Here is a 21831-nt window from a genome sequence, read left to right as displayed (position 1 = left end):
CCACCCATAGGTACAGGTACCCTCATCAGTTTGCCCTGGATCTGTGACTAGAAACTGGTGTAGTGAGGGACTGAGCTGCCAGTTGGCATCTGCTCCTAAGCACTGCAGGAGGTAACAGTGCCCTGGTGATTCTGAGTCCTCCCCTTACCCCTGGTCACAGTCCCTGAAGGCTGTAGGGCTCTCTATGGCGTACTTCTGGCCAGTCTCTGTCTTTAATGTCCACGCACTACTCTGTTTGTATCCCTGTAACGACTTGGGCGTGCTATGGCTTTTTCTTCTATTTTCCCATCAGGATTTGATCTAGTACATTTTCTAGGTCTGTTTTGTTTTTCGGGGTGAGTGGGAAGGATGAAGTTATCTGTACTTCTTGCTATACTGTAGTCTTGGCTCTGCCCACTCACATATGCTATTTTACCAACGGAAGTCAAACTAAATCATTAACAGGTATCAACAGCAACAGTTATTTATAGTTGTGGTTTACTTTTTGGGGAATCATTTTTACCTTTCGGTTCTTGAACAATGAGGTGTGTGCATTCATTCATTTGCAGATGTCCCATATAGTGACCTCCATGTTCAGTTGTGAGTTGCTGAATTGCCCTTTTTTTCAGGGTACATAAACCACTGACACAAATTGTACAGCCAAAAAATAAAGGGCACTTGAAATGTTCCATATTTATATCTTTACATTGTGTCATACAGCTGAAAAATAAAAAAAAAAGCCAGTGGAAGGAAAACATTTACTGCACTGTAAAAATCAAACAAAACTATTTGCTCCAAAATTGGGTTAGTAAATATTTTACTTATGCTAGAACCAGTCTGTGCTTTTCCCATCATTTTCTTTTCTCATGTTTTATGTTTACAATCCTAACAGTTCAAGAAAGAACTGCAACATAGACAAGGTCACCTTCCGTTTGAACTTGATATACATGTGGGCAATTCTGGGGATAGACTAATTCATAGCAAACTAAATGGGGAGGTGGCAGGGACCTTAGAGGTCATCTAATAAAACCTCTTCATTTTACAGATGAGGAAATGGGAGTCCCAGAGAGGTGAACTGACTAGCCCAACACTCAGACACTTTCCAATTAACAGAGGTGCTCTCATCTCAAACTCAATACTCTCTCCACATCACACTGCCTATCATGGGTATTTATCATCACTTTGTCCCTAAGAAACTTTCACTCTTCTGAATTTGGTAAAGAGAATGGTGTTGAAGCCGTTTAGGCCACTGAATGACTAAGGAGAGAAAACACAAAGCTTTCTTCAGGGGACCCTGAGGATTAGATCTAAAAGACCTCATGCATCATTTCTGAAGACCAATAAACAACTTACTTCTCTCGTGACTTCTTCCATAGCTCTTTTATCCAAGAAGGAAGCATGACAGGTTTCCCTAGGCTTGCAGCCACTAAATATTTTTTGCTGCCGACTTCTCCAGCAATAAGGTGAGTTACTGACATATTGAAATCTCTGCAGAATCGTCCACCCATCATTTGTACATATTTATGAATTTCTTTCTAGAATGCCAAGAGACAGGAAACTACTAATCAATGTCATTTTTCTCCAGTATCCATTATTCCAAGCCTACCACAAAATAATATGTATCCAAACTCAAAATTATGTTAAAATGGATTTTTAAGACAAATGATTTGTAAAAGAAAAATGGAAATCTTCTAATAGTCAATGGGTCTTTTCAAAGGCACTAAAAGCATATTTCACTAAATCACTGTTTTGATTTAAAAATCCTATCTCTGCTAAGCATAATCCTAAATGAAAAAAATGGACATTTAATGAATTGTCAGACTTTCAGGACTTTGTTAAAAAGAAACCTGAACTTAATAGATTTGACATACAAGAGCCAAGAGAAATATAAGGTATACATCAAAGACTAATTATGAGGGACTTAATAAGGATAGACTGGTTACCTTTTATGTATTTAAAATGTAAAACATGTCTCAGATTGTTATTAGTAATTGGGTAGGTCGGAAGAAAGATTGGGGTAGACCTAAGTACGATATGACTTCAAAAAGTCAACCTGTTTAGGAACAGCTAAAACAGTAATTATTTTATACAAATGAAGTGTGAGAGGAAGACCTGATACAAAGAAATTAGATAGGGAAGGAGGGTTGTTAGTTCTGGAAACCTACTTTCATCAGGAATAGGTTTAAGAGGTAACAATGCATATACATCTAGAAGAGTATAAAAGTCTTCTAAATTCAAAAAGAAATAAAATGCTAAGGAGATAGGGAAGGGGAAAGGATAGGGAAGGAATCTCTAGAGGGGAGGGTAAGGGTTAAGGGAGATAGAGAAGAGTGTTCAAAGGGAATGGGAGGATAAGGTAGGGATCCTTGAGGGGGCATATTAAGTAATAGAGGGGGAGGAAGGGGGAAAAAAGAAGAAAGTAAAAAGTGCACAGCAGAGAACAAAAGAAAACTTACAAGGAAGCAAAGATGCACACTTTTCAATACAATGCATAATATTTACTATATAGGCTTTCCTGAAACGGAAATTTATTGCTGTATATTTCGAATCCTCTCATGTTCTGCTGTGCACTACATGCTTTTCCTCTTTTATTCTGTATTTAGGTTTCAATATTTAAGTTTATAATAAGTTTCTTTTTCTTTTCTTTATTGTGTATTTAAGTCAAAAATTAAAAAAATTTTAAATAAGAAAAAAATCCTATCTCTACATTTTGATTTATAGGCATAGCTACCCAAAGCAAGCACTTAGTATCATCAGGACAATATTATAAAAGGAGAAACATTGGTTCTGGGGCAGGGCTGGTAGTCACTTTGGTCCAGTGGCTGGAGCAATTGTAGGCACCTATGATCTGAAGGAAAATGGTAAGATGTATACCAGAGGCAGATGATACGGAGTGTAAAATTACAGTCCCGTGATTGGACTAACTGTGAGGTTACAATTAGGTTTCATGATGTAAATATGTGGAGTTTGGTTGTACTGCATGAACATTATTATGAAATGCCATGGATTAGGACAAGTTGTTCAGGGTACAATTCAATTTGGAGATCAAAGTTTTGCCTATCATATTGCTAAACTTCAACCCTTTACTTTGTAGCATGTAAAATAAAATTCAAAACATTTTGAGGTATAGCTTAACCAACAAAAAATTCCATAGAAGTATACGTTATGTTAAAATTCTACTAAACTATCTTACCTTTGTTTCTTTGTCAAGGCTTGTACAAGAAATAATTATATCTGCCATAATCATACTGTAAACTGGGTACTCTGATTTTGGGATACGTCGTTGGTGCTGTATGCAAAATATAATTACTTGTGGGCTAACAATTCTACAGCCAAGCTACAGAAAAGACAAAATTGACACCATTTAAGCAGGGGAAAAAGATGACTTTTCATTTCACATACCTTCTTAACTTTAAGCTGTAGTATTTACCAGTATTCATACCTGTTCTTCAAAAATATGTACTTACATCAGTTTGAGTACTCTCTCCATCAACACATATCACTATATTTAGGAGATAGTCTTTGAGAGTTGTAGTGACTGGAAAATTTATCACCTTGTAGCTTACCTCTATTTATAATTTGCATCTTCTCTAAATGTAGAAATAATAGCTATTGGAACTAGGACCAGAAAGTCCTGAGTAAAATACAAAATAGCTGACAAACCTTTTGGAGATGATCAAAGCCAATGCCACTAAATGGTTCACAGATAAAAAGAGATTTGTCATTCTCTTTCATATTTAATGCCTCTTCTTCTGTAAGAGTTTGAAAATATTCTTCTGACAAATGTTCTTTCAAAGACTGTAGCAAAAAGTGAAATGAAAGCATATTTTTAATTATTCACATGTCTATAAGCTAAATAATTAGATAAGAGAAAGAGGGAACCAAAAAGTTACCCCGCACTTAATGAATCTGGTTTTTAACAATGAATCAAAAACTCTGTTCAAGAATCATTTTTCTAAAAGTACAAAGTGCTATTCTAGTGGACTACATCAAAAGTCAAAAAATAACAAAGTTCTAGCAATGAGTGCCTTGCTCTTGCAAGGGCTGCACATCAAATACCTTTAAAAGAAATGAAAATACAAGTCACACGTCGTAACAGGCTATACAATGTGAATATACAGTATAATTGTGGAAAGCCAACATTTTAGTTACAAATCCAATTTTATTAGACTGTAAATATCTTGATAAATCAAAGTCACCAAATCTTAAAGGAAAATGAATTCACAACTCCAGGCAATACAAATGGCCAACTGCTCTTACCCCAAAAGCTGCAAAAAAAAGTTCAGAGTTTCCCTGAGCCTTCAGAAACTTTACACACCGATCTCTGTCTTTTCCAGACATTTTCTGACCTAAAAAAAAAAAAAAAGTGGCCACAATCATTTTAAAATATACTACTCAAGACAGCGACAAGAATGGACCTGCAATTTCACTGGTAAAGGGAACTGTCAGATAAAGTACAGGTTGGCACTTCCTCTGCACCTTGGCCTTAGAGAGTTGACTAGAGTTGTCCAGGGTCACACCTCCAGTATGTGTCAGGGGCAGGACTTGAACTCAGGTCTCCCTGGTTCCAATGTCACTTCTATCTCCTGTGCCAGACTTATCTTTCACTGCTTAAGATAATTTAAATACCTACATCCGTGATGTTACTACAGCAACAGAAAGGTCAAAACTGTACAGTTAGAAGCAAGGAAAGATCACTAATGGATAAAAGTTCAAACCTCTCCTTTGCTGGTACTTGCCCGTGGGCAGGTCACTGATGCTCCCTGGCTTTCCCTGACCTTAGGAGGAATAAGAATAAGAATAATAATATTAATAGTTAGAGCAGCTAAGGAGAAGAAGGTTACAGCTAACATTTCTATGGTGCCTACTATGTGCTAAGCACGTGACAACCCTCCCTGGAGGTGGGCGGGGCCACCAGGCCCATTTTTTGGTGGGAGGGGCTTGCTGCCCCAGGCCCCGCCCCATCTGCCACGCCCTCGGGGAGGGAAGGAACATGGCGGCTCTGGGTGCTCAGCGCTCTTCCGGATCCTCACGGAAAGGCTTGCCTTGGGTCAATCCGTCAGGCAGGCCTCAGCCGCCTCCAGGCCCGAACGCCCCGTGGCGCCCCCAGCCTAGAACCCCCGGCTCTAGAACTAGAGGCATCCAAGTGGCCTCGGGACCCCGCCATATAATCCTGCTGAGGCAGCCCTCCCCGTACTCGGGCCTCACGGCCAAGTTCGGGGGGAGCACCTCTCGAACCCAGCTCCTGCCCTCTCCCAGCTGAGCCCCTCTGCCAACAGCTGCGCCCGCCCACCTGCCCCGCAGCCCCTCGGGCCCAGGGCAGCCACACAACGGCGCCCTCAATGCCGCCCTCATCCCCCACCTTCACTCGCCACCCTGCTTCTTCGGCGTCCTGAGGCGACTGAGGGAACCGCGGGCGGCTCCGAGGAGACTGCGGCTGCGTGGGACTCCAAAACGAGGCTCCAAGGTCAAGCTGGGCACACGACCTGAGGTAACCCCGAGCTCGCGCCCCTGGCGTGAGGCGACAGCACCCGTGGGGGAGGGGCAAAGCGCGCCTCGAGCGCCAAGTCCTGAGGCCCAAGTTTCCCGCCAACCAGGGTGGAAGTGACGTACCCCCTGGCTCTCCAAGTTTTCCACCACAGTCGAAAAAGTAGTGAAGATTCTTTAATTGAGAAAAGTTCATATTTTATTTTGATACCTTTGACTTTAAAACTAGCGCAGATTCTCTGGAATATTTTTTTCCCTTTTTTGAAAGTTCCCACTTGTAATTTCTTTTTGGGAAGATGCCCTTGTACCAACATTTGACAGCCTGACTGCCAGAAACAAGATGTCTTCTTTGCATTGTGTTTCCTCCTGGTTTTATCTCTGTCTTGCATTGCTGAAGCCACCTCTTTGACTCTATCCAAATCTGGCCTTCCCCCTCGAAGCCCCCCACCCCATGAAAATAAGCTCAGGGCCCAATAAGCAGGAGTTACCAGGAGGGGTGGGGAACCCGGGCTCAAGGCCGCATGTGGCCCCCTCTAGGTCCTCAAGTGCAGAAGACGATTTGTTCTGTGAAGTTTGGGGATTCAGTCAAAGGGCCGCACTTGAGAACCTAGAGGGCCGCATGTGCCCTCGAGACTGCAGGTTCTCCACCCCTGTGCCCCCCCAGGGGTCTTCTGGGCCCAGCCCACTCAGCAGGGAGGTGAGCCTCTCTTTACACAGTGTTCAGAGCCTGGCTGTCCTGTCCCAGAGGCAGAGCCATGGGCCTGGGGCAGCACATGGCCCAGGGCCCTGGCCCTACTACAGAATGGAGGCCCCAAACAGTCTCCAGGATGAAGGGAGGCCACCCGGCCTGGAGGGCCCAGACAGGCTGCAAACCCACTGAAGTTGGCACTCGTCCTTACACATGTTTTTATAAAATTCATCTGGGTGTATTCGGTTGAACCTAAGGGATAGTCAATACTTTGTTCTGCTTTTTCAGTCTTGTTCTTAATTACCTTCAGGACAAAAATTTTAAAAACTCATCCAGGAACATCACTTTTACTTGTTGTTTTGTCATTGTTCTTATTAGAAACATATGGAAGCCGATAATATATACATATATACGCTTATATATCTAAGTTCTTAGAGAAAACAGTCTAATTATAAAATGTAAAGATTTTACATAAAATTTGAAACTTAAAACTATTACAAAACTTAAAACTTTTACATTTTTGTCACATCACATCTTTGTTCCTATCCCCCTTTTGGTATACATAGATAGATATAAATATATAGATTTGTGTGTGTGTGTGTGTTGTGTGTGTGTGATAGGACAAAGATGTGATATGATAAAAATGTAAAAGTTTTAAGTTGCTTAAAATTTCAAGTTCTAGATCATGTGATGGGGCAGATAGGTGTCAAAGTAGTTAGAGCGATGGGCCTGGAGTCAGGCATCCTCATCTTCCTGAGTTCAAATCTGGCCTTCAACACTTAACTAGTGGTGTGACCCTGGGCAAGTCACTTCACCTTGTTTGCCTCAGTTTCCTCATCTGTAAAATGAGCTGGAGAAGGAAATGGCAAACCACTCCAGTATCTCTGCCAAGAAAACACCAAATTAGGTTTTTGGACTGAACGACGCAGCAACAACACCACTACCCTTTCCTCATCATGTTTTGGATTCTGGCATTAGTGTTTATCTTCCTGACATACAAGTACTGTTTTTTGTTCCTTCAATTAGACCCTCCTGCTTGATTTGCTGGGGGCAGAGCTAAGATTGATAGAAGTTTTCCTCTCAAAACTTCCTAACCGTTAGAGCTGTCCAAAAATGGCGTGGGAAGCTTTGGCAGGGGGCCGAGTTCCTCTTCAGTGGATGGCTCTCAGCATCGTGACCCAAAGCACTAGATGTGCAGTCTCGTGACCTCGGTTCAGTTCTTAGCTCTGATCCTTTCTAATTATGTAAAGGACCAGAGAGGCAGGAAGTGGGATGTGAGGGGGGATAAGTTTGGCTGGAAAATAGAGGGGTGGAAGTGATTTGACATTAGCCTAGATAGATAGGTTGGAGCTAGATTGTTCAGGGCTTTAAATGTCAAATAGAGGAGTCTGTCATTTATTCCAGAAGCAATAGGATCCCTCGAAACTTTGTGAACAGAGGAATGTCATAGTTAGATGTGTGCATTAGGGATATCGCTCACTAGCCGGGTGGGGAAAGGATTGGAGAAAAGATAGACTGGAGGCCATTTAGAAAGCTATTGCCCAGTAAAGAGCTGAGGAGGGTGTTGCCTTGGGAAAGAGGAGAATGGTACTACTGAAAGATATGATGTGGGGGTGGACTTGATAAAACTTGGAACTGGGTGTGGATTGGGTATGGGTATGCAATAGAGTGAGAAGTCAGGGATGACTCTGAGTAACTAGAAGGATGGTGGTGCCCTCAACAGAAAGATAAAAATGGAGAAGAGGAGAGGGTTTTTGGGGAAAACATAATGCATTTTGTTTTTGACATTTTGAGATTGAGAACCTCATGGGACACCCAGGTAGAAATGTCTAGCAGGCAGTAGGTGATCAGAGGACTAGAGCTCAGGAAAGAGATGTGAGCTGCATGCATATACATACATACATACATACATACACATACATGTACATACACATAAATCTATATATGCAGGCATTTGCATAGAGTCCAGTTTCCTTATTTATCGATAGAGATAATATTTATTTGTACTACCTATCTCACAGAACTTGTGTGAGGGTCAAATGGCATAATGAATGAAACTGCTTTATAAATCTAAAAGAGAAATATACATGTGAATTATTATTATTTAATAAGGTTTGATGACTCAGCTGTAAAAAAATAAGTTGAAAACATACGTAAGGAGTAAGCCATGAGAGAAGTCAAAAGCTTATAGAATATTCAGAAGCCTCACACACACATATGTCATGAACACTTTTTTCTTTCTTTTTTTTTTTTTTAGGCAATGGGGGTTAAGTGACTTGCCCAGGGTCACACAGCTAGTAAGTGTCCAGTGTTTGGTCTGAGTCCGAATTTGAACTCAGGTCCTCCTGACTTCAGGGCCAGTGCTTTATCCACTGTGCCACCTAGCTGCCCCATGAACACTTTTTTCAAGAAGGGAATCCTCAAGTACCAGAGACCAAGAAACATCATAAAAATGAAATTTTAACAGATAGGAAGTAACTTGTCACGGATGTCAGAGGTATTTTTTAACCAGCAATATGTATATAGTCAGACCACTAATTTGTTAGAGCAAAGATAAAAATCAATATCAAAATGGAAGACAAAATAAAAGAGAAGAAGATATGGCTAATAGTTCAGTCAACTTCAAAAGGTATTTTAAACAAGCTCTTGATGTTAAAAAAAATGGGTAATGTATAAAAGAACAGATATTGACATGGACTAATACTGTTTCTTAAGAAAGTTTAACCTTTGTAAATCAACTGCCACGAAATGGAGACTAGAGAAAAGATCCTAAGCACCACAATCACTTGGTTTAAGTATCAAACAGAGAGAGATGACGTCCAAGACAACGTTGGTTTAGAGGCTTTTGTAAGTTCTTCAATTATGAGCAGTATCATCCCATAAAGCAGCAGGAAGCAGTGGAGAGAAAGACAAGGGAAAAACAAATCCACAAGACTGGTGAAAGACCAAACCAACCAAAGTCATCCTGAAGGATTTTTAAGATGAAACTTGGAGGACGAAAAGAAGATGAAAAATGGAAAACAAGTGTAAAAATTTTCATGCAACGTCCTTTCATCATAAATTTCAGTAGAGCCTCCATCTTTGGGCTTTAACACTTCAGTCTCAAGTATGTTATGTAAGGAACTATTGTAGAAATAGCAATAAGAAACAAAGATGGGAAGAGAAGCTGGGCTAAACTAAACATAAATGACCCTTCACAGAGGAAGTCTATCGTAGGGGTGGCCCAATTTTGAGTGCACTGAGGGATCAAATCTCAAGGTACTAGCAAAAAAATCACATGCCTTATTGTTAAATAAATGCAATTGAGAGAATGCTAATAACTACCAACCCATGTGCCCCTTTTCCATCTCTGTGACAATTTTAATCAATCAATGTTTCATTTGGGGAGGAACTGACGGGCATGAGAATTGGAATGTGAGCACTTCAGACATACCTTACTCCTCTATAACCAGCCAGCGTCAAGGACTGCTTCCTCAACCATCAGGTAGTAGCAGAGACAGAGACTGATAATCAAATTCACATTATCATTGCCACTTTTAAGGTAATGCCCGGTCCATTCAGTATCCTGGAAATTACTTTGCATTTATCTTATATTTGATTTTTAGCGCATTTGTGCCCCCTGTTGCCCTCTCTTCCCCCATCCCACAATGATCTTGAGATCATGAAATGTTTGCTTTTTGTCTTTGCATGTGCAGTGCCTAGCACAGTGCTTGGCACATGGCAGTCACTTAATAAAAGCTGGTTGAATTGAATTGAGAGAGATGGCAGATGGATAGTGAGCTGGTCCAGAATTAGAAGGAAGGAGATGGAATGTGGAAATTACACAGTACTTTTTAATGACCCCTCATGTCATACTAAAACAAAGGCCTATCCTTTTTTTTCAACTAGGAATTCAGTTTATTAAAGAAAATTCTGAATTAACTATGAAGAATTGCATATATCCTTAATTCTGCATCTAAGAGGAAGTGATGGGGCCAGGAGATGTGGGGGAGGGGCAGAGCTCTTGTGGCCATGCCAGTCATGCCATTACTCTCAGACCCTGCTCGACCAGGTAGCAGAGCCCTGCCTGTAGGGGAGCAATGGGCTCTGGGAACCAAGGCACAGTGGGCAAGAGGATGTCAGTAGACCTAAAGCACAAGCCAAAGGCATGAAGGGGAAGAGTAAGGCACGAGGAGCCCGACTTGGCTAGACCATGGTGTAAGTGTGTATGGGGTGGGGGTGGGGTGTGATTGACTGGAGGAAGGGTCCCCCGACTGGGGCCTAACTGTCCCACCACCTGTTACATTCAGTTTCCAAGAGATGGAGTGATCTGGAAGAAGTGCAAGAAAGGTTTCCTGGAAGGAGTAAGGCACTGGGGGAAAGGGCCTGAGAACTCTGTGCGTGCTCATGGAGAAGAACGGGCGCCAGGTGGGCCTCCACTCCCATCTCAGCTCAAGCCTCTCTCCCCTCATTCAGGGGGCTTTCTCCAGGGAGCAGTCAGTCCAGGGAGGGCCTCAACAGATGGCCCACCTGCGCAACTCACCAGGCCAGGCCTGCTGTGAGGTAAGGAGGGAGGGAGAGAAAGGCAGCGCACCAGCTCACTGGGCGCCCAAAGGCCTGTCCTTTTAACAAGAATATTCTTCTGGCAATGCTATGTATGAAAATAACTGACATTTGTATAGCAATTTACGGTTTCCAAAGCAGGTTAACACGTGGTTATCTCCATTTTACATATGATAAAACTGAAAGAAATTAATTGATTTGCTGGGGATTACACAGCCAACAATTGTCAGAGGAAGGATTTGAACCTAGCTCTTCCTCACGCCAAGTCCACCACTCTTTCCACTGTGCCACACTTGGTCCTTGAATTAGTTTTGAGTCATTCATAAGGCAGTGGAGCAGCTCAGAGAGGGTGTGGATTGGCAGCAATAAATGTATTGTTCGGTTGTTTTTCAGTCGTAACCAACTTTTTGTGACCCCTTTTGGGATTTTCTTGGGAAAGATAGTGGAGTGGTTTGCCATTTCCTTCTCCAGCTTATTTTACAGATGAGGAAATGGAGGCAAACAGGGTTAAGTGACTTGCTCAGGTTCACACAGCTAGTATGTGTCTGAGACCAGATTTGAACTCAGGAAGGGGAGTCTTCCTGACTCCAGGCTTGGCACGCTATCTACTGTGACACCTAGTTGCCCCAACAACACATTATCAGCTGATAACTGCACCAGAGAAGTGAGAAAAAAAAAAGGATAAAAATGCATAACTGAAAAAGGTGGTCATGGGGTAAGAGCAAGAGATAGCCAATGGGCATCGAATTCGTTCCATTGGTATTCATGCCGTATGAGGAATAAAGAAAGTCCCTGCACATTGGGTGGAGCCCCTTGAGAGGATTTATGGGAAGATAAATAGGGTCAGAGCCTGCACCCCGGCCTCACCCCGTCTTCAAGGAACTTATGATTAATTGCTTAGATATGATATATACTATACATATTTGCCCCTATACATATATGTGCATGTCTATATGTATACACATGCATACCCCTGTACATATATGTTTAAGTACATAATAGGTATGTAATTTAGATAATAGATAGAGCTACACAAAATAATTACCCAAAGCCAAGTAATAAATGAAATCAAGGGAATTTTATTTATTTAGCCTACACTGAATATGGTTTAAAATTTAGTGGAATGGTACAGTGGTCCTTTTGTTGTCGGAGATCGCTCTTCTGGAGCCTCCCTCAAATGACCGTCAGTGTTATTTTGGAGATGGAAAAGGCTATAGAGGTGTCTTCGAACTGTCTCATCCAGAAGCCCATAGACCACAGCATTAATGCAGCAGTGAGTATTGCCAATAATTTTGGTTACTTGGACTGCTGTGTCCAGGTGATAGCTGCTCTCACAATCACTCAGGTTCAAGTGCTCTTGAAAAGTCATAAGGAAAAGCACTAGGTTGTAAGGTGTCCACAACCCCATAAAAACAAGTGACGTGACAAAAATAAGTCTTAAAAGTCCATACTTTTTCTCCTTATATCTTGATGTTTTTTTAATTCTCCAGTAGCAAAAGATAGCAACAAACAGTGGGATGAGAAATCCCAAAATGTTCATCTTTAAAGTCAGAAAATGCTTCCAGAACTTCTCATCCCCTAGAGGATAATGAGGTCGAACAAAGCGGCAGACGTCATCTCTGCCTTCCGTTTGAACTTGGGAAAGCACCAATTCTGGTAAAGAGGCTAGTGTGGCTAGTCCCCACATGCTTGTAATGATGCCATAGGTGGTCTTCTTGGCGGCCAAATGAAATCTTCCCATGTGGACAACTGCCAGGTACCTATGTATTATCAAAAGTAGCAGGAAACACGTGTATCCATAGTAGCCCACTGAGTAGAACCCGGAAACCATTTTACACATTGTATCTCCAAAGTCCCAGCTGTGTGTTGCAGTGTGAATCCAGAAAGGGAAGGTGACCAAGAAAAGGAAATTAGAAATGACTGTGTTTAGGAAAAAGAGGTCCACCACTTCTTTGAGTCCTTTATATTTGACCAGGATTAGCACAAGGAGGGCATTGCCTACCAGGCCGAATATAAATATCAAGGAGTAAATTGTGGGCAGAAATTGTGCTGTGAAGACTTTGTCGTCATGTTTATGGCACTGGTCTGTCACATCATCACTGAAGTCATCTTCTATTAAAACATCATAGTAGGTTGTGGAAGTGTCATTATCCATCTTGGGCTGTCTTGTGAAGGATCTTTTTTCTCTCACTCTGAATAAAAGAAAAAACAAAGCAGGAATAGTAAAAATAAGTATGCTTCCTCTTTACAGAGTTGGTGCTTAGTAGTGGGAAAAACATTGGCCTTAAAGTTAGAAGACCTCCTCTCTCCAGCATTTACTGGGTCTGTGACCCTAGGCAAGTCACTTAAACATTCTAAGTCTCTTTTTAAGAATAGTACTCTTCCATTTACTGTACATAGTAACAACTGGCATTTAGGTAGGACTCAAAACTTGAATTACCTCATCAGCAAAAATGAGGGTGATAATACTTCTGCTGCCTGCTTCCCTACCATATAATGTTAACCAGAATAGCTTTAGTTCTCACATGACTAGTCATTTTCATTGATGTATAGAATAAAAATTTCTCAGAATTTGTCCATATTTTATCAAAGCAACGAATTCAGTTAAACAAGTATTTAGCTATTCAGCTAAATAAGTATTCAGCTCTGTGCATAGTGCTATGGGAGAATTGAAAAGTATATCAAATACCCTCTGAGAAGCTCACAACCATTTGGGGAGTAAGGATGGGGAAGAGAAAAGAGAGGAGTAGAGCAAAACATGTACTCGTGAAATAATTAGCAAATAATAGAAGACATTCCAATAAAAAATGCTAAAGAACCAAGCATCATAACTTATCTAATTCAACTTAACATACACTTTTAAAAGAGAAATAAATATAGATAGTATGTAGTAATTTTTAAAAAGTGTATCTTATTCACCAATGGAAAGTTTCTCATACAAGGCTTGTTATCTTAGTTCTAAGAAAACATACGTAAGCAAGAGTTTGTAGAAGCACACAAAACATATATTGGCTCCTCAGTAGTTAGTTAAAAGAAGATGGCTTACCAGAAAGATCTTCCTATGTGAAATTCAGTTGTTTTCTGACCAACCACTGAAAGAGCCATGTAAAGGAACAGTACATTTGCTAAATAACGAGACTTCTGTCATTTATAGCTCCAGTTCTGAGCCCCGAAGAACAGGAAGAAGTTCATCTCTCTCTTACTTCTTACCCATGGGTCAGCCTTTGTAACTTCCTGAAATAAGTAAACTGAAGGCTTGTGCAAGTAAGTCATCAGGACTTCAGAAGCTTCTGTGAAAATAAAGGAAGTTGTTGTTTTTCTTTCTTTTCCTCCCCTCCCCCAAATCTACCTCTGGCTTTCCCGCTTGCCAACTCTCCTGGCTACCCAAGATAAGCATGTGAAGTGGCCACCCTGCAAAATGGTTTGTAGCTTCTGATGGCTCGCTTCTATTTTAGAATGAGTCTTACATCATTCCATTCCTTATCCCAGAATAACCTCCTTTCCATCTCTACCCTTGAAATCCTACCCATCCTCTAAGGCCTTCTCCAAATGCTTCCTGTTCCTTAAAACCTTTTCAGATCTCCCTGCCGCACTGTGCCTTCAAGCAAGAAATGGTCTCCCTATCCTCTGAACTTTCTTGGCATTACACCTATCACCCAGAGGCTGCCTCCAGTCCACCTTTCCAGACATTTCACAGTGCAGTGCAGGGAATTAGGTTCTGAAGTCAGCCATGTAAGGTAAAAATTGTGTCTAATCAAAATTAACCTGGAAAAGCACATAAATCCTAGGTAAAATACAGTATGGCTCTTTCAGTAGGTATGTGTATCTGGGAAGGGTTTAAGGGACTTGGCAAGGCAGTCTGAATCAGAGAGCAGACTCGACTGAAATGTTGATCTGCTGTGGAAACAATCAGATGGAAAGTTCATTCTTCACAGCACCCAGATATTAAGAAACAGGCAGCGGCCAGGGCTTTTGCTCATATTTAAAAAAAAGAAAAAGCTATTGAAGGCTGAGATGGTAGGAAGAAAATACACTTGAAGGGGCATTGCAATGAAGTGAGATTATAACAGAGGGTGATCACAGCCCTCACTGTTTCTTCTTCCTGCTTTACCATCAGATAAGGGGGGATATGGGAGCAGCTGAGTGGTACAGTAGATGAAGCGCCCGGCCTGGGGTCAGAAGACTCCTCTTCCTGAGTTCAAGTCTGGCTTCAGACACTTACTAGCTGTGTGACCCTGGGCAAGTCACTTAATCCTGTTTGCCCAGTTTCCTCATTAATAAAATGAGCTGGAGAAGGAAATGGCAAAGTATTCCAGTATCTCTGCCAAGAAAACCCCAAATGGGGTCATGAAGAGACAACCACCACCACCACCACCACTATAAGAACAAGAGGAGAAACAAAGGTGCCAAAGGAAACACTTGAGGGGCATCCTAGTTGACCAGGAATTCCAGGAAGGCAAACTTAGGGTCTCCTTTTCATTAGCTTATTAGCTCTGTCAATCTACACAGAATGAATAGACTGTAAACATAATGAAGAGAACTATGACGAAGGAAAAGGAACATGCAGGTCTCCCATCTCACACCCTTGGTCATTCACACTTTGAGTGGCAGAGCAGCCAAAGAACCTGCACTATTTAATTTCTTTTCTTTTGTTGAATACATATGATTGAATTCATATACATCAACTATTTCTATCATGTGACTACATTCTATTTCCCTTTGGACATTCTGTAAAGATAGCCAAATTGGGTCTACCTGCCATTACTATAACTCATCATTCTATCCCCTGCCTTCTTGCCTTTTCAAAAACTACCCCACATGCTTCCCTTAAGACTCAACTCAGGTGGTGCTGCTTCTTACAGAAAGCCTTTCTTGGTCCCTTCTTTTTACTACTCTGTCTTTCCTGAGATTAACTTTCATTTACATACCTGTCTGCATCTTGTATCCCTGCCTCCTTGAGAGCAGAGATTATTTTTCAATTAGTCTTTGTCTCCTAGTACCAAAGATGAGTCTTACACGTAATAAGTACTTAGTAAATGTTTGTTGAACTTAATTTAGTAACATACTTAGTAAATTCTACTAATAATAGGTGGAAAACTCCTTGAAGATAAGGAACCATATTCTTAGTTACCTTCAAATACCTCTCAGCAGGTGCTCAAATACTTGTTAAATGAATCTGAATGCTATGCTTAGGCATGACTATTTTAAAGATGATTGCTACATGTTAGATAACACTGTGGTATAGTGGGTAGATAACTGGCGCTGGAGTCAGGAAAACCTGGTTCCAGTGTCCTTGATGTGTGGTCCTGGGCAATCCACTTAACCCTTTAGTGCTTTGGATGCCTCTCTGAAGACTGTTAGTTATACAGAAGAACTGTTGATCTGCTTGGGTAGAGGGAATTCTGTAAACCGATGAAATCATGAATATGAACAAACAAAAAAAGATGACCAAAGAAAAGCTGATCTCTACCCTCAAATATCTTACATTTGTCATGAATAGCTTATCATCCATAATTCATATTGTCTTCAATACCTGCTCTGACCAAAAGTCTTAAAATCTTCCCATCAAACCATAGGGGCAGCCTGCTCTATATTGGAAGCCTTCAGGGGCCACGTGTCAAGGCAGAGCACTATAATAATCAGAGTATAACTGAAGGCAATGTAGCCTAAGGGAGAGAAGATTGGACTGAAAGTCAGAACTGGAGCTGAGTATCAGCTTTGCCATTTAGTGTGTGACCTTGGGCAAGTCTCTGAACCTCAGTATCTTCATCTGTCATATGAGGAAGACAATCTGTCTTCCCACCTTTGCATGTGATGACATTCTACTTGTTTCCTTGCACTCCATGATCTAGCCATAATGGCCTACTTGCTATTCCTCAAACACGGCACCCTGTCTCCCATCTCCTTGTCTTTCCAATGCCTATTCTTTATGCCTGGAATCCTCTCCCTCCCAATCTGACTGTTAGAATCCCTGCCTTTCTTTAAGACTCAAGCACCATCTCCTTCAGAAGGCCTGTCCTGGTCCCCCCAGCCATTAGTATAATCAGCTACTAAGATAACCTTCTAAGGTTATCTTATATCTTCTCTGTATTTATTATGTATGTTCTGATTCACATACGTTGTCTCCCCATTCAAATGTAAGCTTCTTGAGGCAATGGTCTCTCTCTGCTTTTTATTTATATATTTAGCAGAATTCCTGGCACATAGTAAATGCTTGATTGATCAGTCAGAGCCTGGGAGACAGAAGTAACACTCTTGGTTTTCCAGGTCTGACCGTATTTTCAGAGACAGAGGTAAGTAACTCCTTTACTGGAATTTCCATGCCTTCCTAAAGGTTGCCCTCTGTAGTCCTGCTCCTGGGTCAGTGGTAGGCCAAACTAAAAGTTCAGACACATCACACCACACAGTCCATGGCAAGTCCAGTGCCGCTCCCTTTTAGGAGCCTGCACTCCAGCAGACCCTAGCTGCATTATCTTGGGGCCTTCTGTCGTGCCTAGTGTAACTGTTGTGTTTTTTGTTGAGGGACTGTCGCCTCTTCCTGTTGTCTGTGTAGTGAGTCAGATGTTTGTTCATAAAGACTATGAATGAGAGCACCAAGTCTCTTTTAAGTGGTCCTACGAGTTTATAAGTTCTTTCAAAATACTTCTATCAGCACAAACGCTGACTCAGAAGGGACATCAAAGGACACTGAAACTAACCCATATCAAACTTTTCTTCTACAAAAATCCCTAGAAAGTGGTGGGTGGTGCATTTGTTTGTTTTTTGAAGACCTCTAGTGATGAGGAACCTGCTTCCTCCCAAGGTCACCCATTTTACTTTTGGCTAGCTTTTGTTGTTAGGACATTTTGCTTGCATGAAGCCTGGTATCAGCCTCTCTGCAACTTCTATCCAGTACTTTGGGACCAAACAGAGGCAGTGTGGTACAAATGAAAAATGCCTCCTGGCTTTGAATCCTTGTTTGTCAGTCATTGCCAGTGTGAACGTGGTTATTCACGTAATTTCCTTGGACTTTCCTCATCTGAAAAATCAAGTAGTTAGACTAGATGATCTATGAGGTCCCGTCAATATACACTCTCATCCTTAGTCCACATCACAACTTTTCAAGTTTGTTGTTGTTGTTGTTGTTGTTGAGTTGTTTCAGTTGTGTCTGACTCTTGGTGACCCCATTTGGGGTTTCCTTGGCAAAGATATTGGAGTGGTTTGCCTTCTCTTTCTCCAATTCATTTTACAGATGAGGAAACTGAGGCAAACAGGGTTAAGTAACTTGCCCAGGGTCACACAGATAGTAAGTGTTGGAGGCCACAGTTGAATTCAAGAAGAGGAGTCTTCCTGACTCCAGGCTTGGTGCTCTACACAACCGAGCTGATGCTTTTTAAAAAATGTTGTCATTTCCCCAAATCTTTCCCATTTCTGCCTCCCTCTCTTAATGCAGCCAAAGATCATAACAGCTTTTTGGATTGCCAGATCCTATTTCTGACTCATTGAGCTTGTGGTTAGCTAAATCTCCAAGATCTTTTTCTCAGTAACTAGCCCTGTTTCCTCAACTGTGGTTATGTGAAGTTGAGTTTTTGAACCCAAGGAACACCTCCTCCTAGCTGTAGATGACTATCAATTGGCAGAGGCCATTTACGTAGACTATTTTTTTTGTAGGCAATTGGGATTAAGTGACTTGCCCAGGGTCACACAGCTAGTAAGTGTCAAGTGTTTGGTTTGAGTCCAGATTAGAATTCAGGTCCTCCTGACTTCAGGGCCAGTGCTCTATCCATTACGACTACATCTTTCTTGTCCTGGAGGTACCCCCAAATGGCCAAGAGACACCTCCTAAACTTGCTAAAAGCTCCTCAGAGAGGATTCTCCTTTTTCAGCTGAGGAATTTTCTACTTGAAAGCAGCCCCTGATAATTTTTCTAACACAAAAGCTACTCAAGCCATAGAAGTTCAAGGTTGAGTTTTAAACGTCACAAGTGTTATTTCACATTAGCTGAGACTGACCTTTAAAAGGGTGGTTAGTGGTGTTATAATTGGTTTAGGTAGAGACGGAGTTGCTATGGCTTGTGACACTGGAGGCCAACCACAAGTCCAAGAATAGTCTTCTTTGGCTGTTGACCCTCACCCAAGTATTCACTGCTGACAAGTCACACATTTTTACCCGGAGGGCTGTGAATCTAAACCCATTTCGTTCACCAAGCATGTATTGAACACCCAGTGCCAACACTGTGCCTGGCACTTAGAATTCAGAGACAGAGACAAAAACAAAACAGGGCCTGCCCTTGACGAACTTACATTCTATTAGAAGTTGGGGGCATATACACAGATAAGAAAATACAAAATAGATAATAGATAAAATAATTTGGGAGGAAAGTATACCAGAAACTGAGGATCTGGGTAGGCTTCCTATAGGAAGTGAAGGAAGCTAGAGATTCTGAAAGGTGGAGGTAAGGAGAGAGGGCATTCCAGGCATGGGGACTATGCAAAAATACAAAGATAGAAGATGGAATATTATGGACAGTTATAGTAGCGGTATCTACACAGTGGCAGGGGAAAGGCTGAGATATTTCTCTGTTTCTGGTAGAAATGCCATCTTAGACATACTCCAGTATGCCTCAAGAGGGATAAAGCAGAGTTTCAGATCAATTGCCTTGGCAGCCAGGGAAGAATTAGATGAACTGAAGTAAATCAGATGCTCTATTTCAGAACTGTTTATCCATCCCTTACCCCTCTGTGGAGCCTTAGTTTCACATCTCCAGCTGCCTATTAGACATCTAAACTGGTTATCCTGTAGACATCTTAAACTCTACATGTCCAAAACTGAACTCATTATCTTCTCCCCCCTCAACCCTCCCCTCTCCTAACTTCCTTATTATTGTCACAGGTTCTATCATCCTTCTAGTCATTTGACTTGCAACCTAGGGTGTCATCCTTGACTCCTTACTTTCTCACCTCTTCACCATAGACCTGTTGATTGTGCCTGTACAACATCTCTCCTATCCTCCCCATTCTCTCCTTTGATACTACTATCATCTGTGTACGAGCTCTTTATCACCTAATGACTAGACTATTGCAATAGCCTTTTAGTTGGTTTCCCTGCATCAAGTCTCTCTCTCCTCTTTGGGCCATCTTCCACTCATCTATCAAAGTGCAGGTCTGACCATGTCACCGCTCTATTCAAGTAAACTCCATGTCTCCCTATTACTTCTAGAATCAAATATAAAATCTTCTATTTGAAAGCCAGTGCAACTAAAATTATAAGAGAACCAGGTAATTGGGAGGAAAGTTTTTGTGGCAAGTTTCTCTGATAAAGTCCTCATTTCTCAGGTGTAGGGGAAAACTAATGAAAACTTTGTACATTTGAACCACTCCTCAACTGATGATCAAAGGATATGAACAAGTACTTTTCAGAGGAAGAAATCCAAGCTTTCAATAGCTTTATGGAAAAGTGCCTCAAATGACTAATAATGAGAGGAATGCAAATTAAAACAACTTGGCAAAATTGTCAAAGAAAAAAAGACACACGCTTCAGGAGCTGTAGGAAAACAGGTGCATTAATGCTCTGTTGGTGGGGCTGTGAACTGGTCCAGTCATTTTGAAAAGCAATTTGAATCTATGCTCCAGTGATACCACTGGATGGGGAGAGGGGTCCATACTGCAAGGAGATCTGAGAAACAGGAAAAGTACCCCATGTACAAAAATATTTACTGTGGCTCTTTCAGTGGTGGTAAAGAACTGAAATCTGAGGGATTACCCACCAACTGGTGAATGGCTGTGCAAATAATGGTATGTGAATGTGATAGACCACTATTGTGCAGTAAGAAATGATGAATAGGGATAGTTTCAGAGAATCTTGGAAAGACCTGTATAACTGATGCAAAACCAAGTGAGCAGAACCAGGAGAATAATTTATACAATAACAATAACATTGTATACAGTAAAATAAAACACCCTCTTTCCTTACCTCTCCCTTTTGGCTATCCTAGCTTCCTATAAGTCTTAGCTACAGTCTCTGCTTTGGCAAGAACTTTTTCCTGGTCTGCCTTAATGCCAATGCCTCCCCTCTGAGATGATCTCCATTTTATCTTGATTATATCTTGTTTGTCCCTAGTTGTTTGCATGTTACCCCTCCACAATATTAGATTGTCCTCTTCTTGAGGGCAGGGGTTATTTAGACTTTTCTTTATATTTCCAGTGCTTAGCTCAGTGCCTGGCACATAGGAGTTTAATAATAATTGTTGACATGACTTGAATAGGGAGGACAAAGAATACAATCTAAAAAAATAATTAAAAAAGGACTAAGAAGGTAACTTAATGCTATGTAATCATACAGACCAAGCTTGGCCCAGAAGGAAAGATGAGAAAATACATCCCCCTCTCTTTTTGTAGAGATGAGGGCTAAGAGTGTGGAACAATGCATATGGTATCAGAAGCAATCAATGGTTGTTTTCCCGAGCTGCTTCTCCACCCTCTCTTTCTTTTTTTATTCTCAGTTACAAGGCATAGCTTTCTGAGTAAAGGAAGCAGGAAGGATATATTCAGAAATAGCATCGGAGATTTTGGACTGGAGGGAACGTCAGAGGCCAGCTAATGGAAACCCTTCATTTTACAGATGAGGGAATCGAGAAACAGGGAAGTTAAGTGACTCGCCCAGGGTTAGACAGGTAGTCAGTGTCAGAATCAGGATTTGAACCCAGGTCCTCTGACTCCAGAAGGAGTACCTTTCCCACTATAAAATAGAGGTGGTGTAAAAACAAAAGATATGAATAAATATTAAAAAACCAAATTAGATATGCAGCCAAGGTGGTAACTAAATTTATATATCTTTACCTTCTGATAAATTAACACCCCCCCTACTCTGGTGTGGGTATTAAGCACAGCCTCATTTCCCAAGATATTCTGAGTGGTAGGGACAGCAAGTCACAATACTTTCCACCTCCCTCCGTCAGCCACCTTCCCAGTGTACTAAGAGAGCACAGCTGCACCTCAGAGAACGATTTCAACAGCCCTGATGATCCACACAGCCCCCTTCCCCACCTGCTGAAGGCTGACTTACTCAGGTAGTTCCTTTTTTCATTGCTGAACCATTCCTGCCGGGAGGCGACGGGGTTGTAGCAAATCTGACTCCACCAGCAAAGGGATTACTTA

The 21831-nt window shown here is 41.5% G+C and overlaps 2 protein-coding genes across 3 annotated transcripts in view; both read right to left on the bottom strand.

The window, feature by feature from the left end:
• Positions 1-21831, bottom strand: part of LOC114050326 (DNA topoisomerase 2-binding protein 1-like) — a 44496-nt gene that overhangs the window by 22490 nt on the left and 175 nt on the right. Inside the window, 5 exon segments of the mRNA XM_027871933.1 lie at positions 503-699; positions 1333-1514; positions 3173-3316; positions 3643-3777; positions 4240-4328. Of these exon segments, the coding sequence (XP_027727734.1) occupies positions 503-699; positions 1333-1514; positions 3173-3316; positions 3643-3777; positions 4240-4320 (739 nt within the window). The 5' untranslated portion in view covers positions 4321-4328.
• LOC114050362 (C-C chemokine receptor-like 2) lies at positions 11756-21826 on the bottom strand. Of its 2 annotated transcripts, XM_027871967.1 has the most exons (3): positions 21740-21826; positions 13743-13986; positions 11756-12888 (listed from the first exon to the last, which is right to left on the bottom strand). In XM_027871967.1, the coding sequence occupies exon 3, from the start codon at positions 12849-12851 to the stop codon at positions 11805-11807; it is 1047 nt and encodes a 348-aa protein (XP_027727768.1). In that variant the 5' UTR covers positions 12852-12888; positions 13743-13986; positions 21740-21826; the 3' UTR covers positions 11756-11804. The 2 variants fall into 2 exon arrangements, with proteins under 2 accessions (XP_027727768.1, XP_027727769.1); XM_027871968.1 differs by lacking the exon at positions 13743-13986.

This window comes from Vombatus ursinus, unplaced genomic scaffold (genome assembly GCF_900497805.2).
Source record: "Vombatus ursinus unplaced genomic scaffold, bare-nosed wombat genome assembly UNPS02014799.1, whole genome shotgun sequence".
In the NCBI taxonomy this organism is placed as follows: Eukaryota; Metazoa; Chordata; class Mammalia; order Diprotodontia; family Vombatidae; genus Vombatus; species Vombatus ursinus.
The sequence above is the reverse complement of the archived record's forward strand: the minus strand, read 5'-3'. Positions and strand labels throughout refer to the sequence as shown.

Bases quoted from the DNA above. Each gene is read 5' to 3' on its own strand.
- LOC114050362 (XM_027871967.1), bottom strand. From the start codon at position 12,851: ATGGATAATGACACTTCCACAACCTACTATGATGTTTTAATAGAAGAT.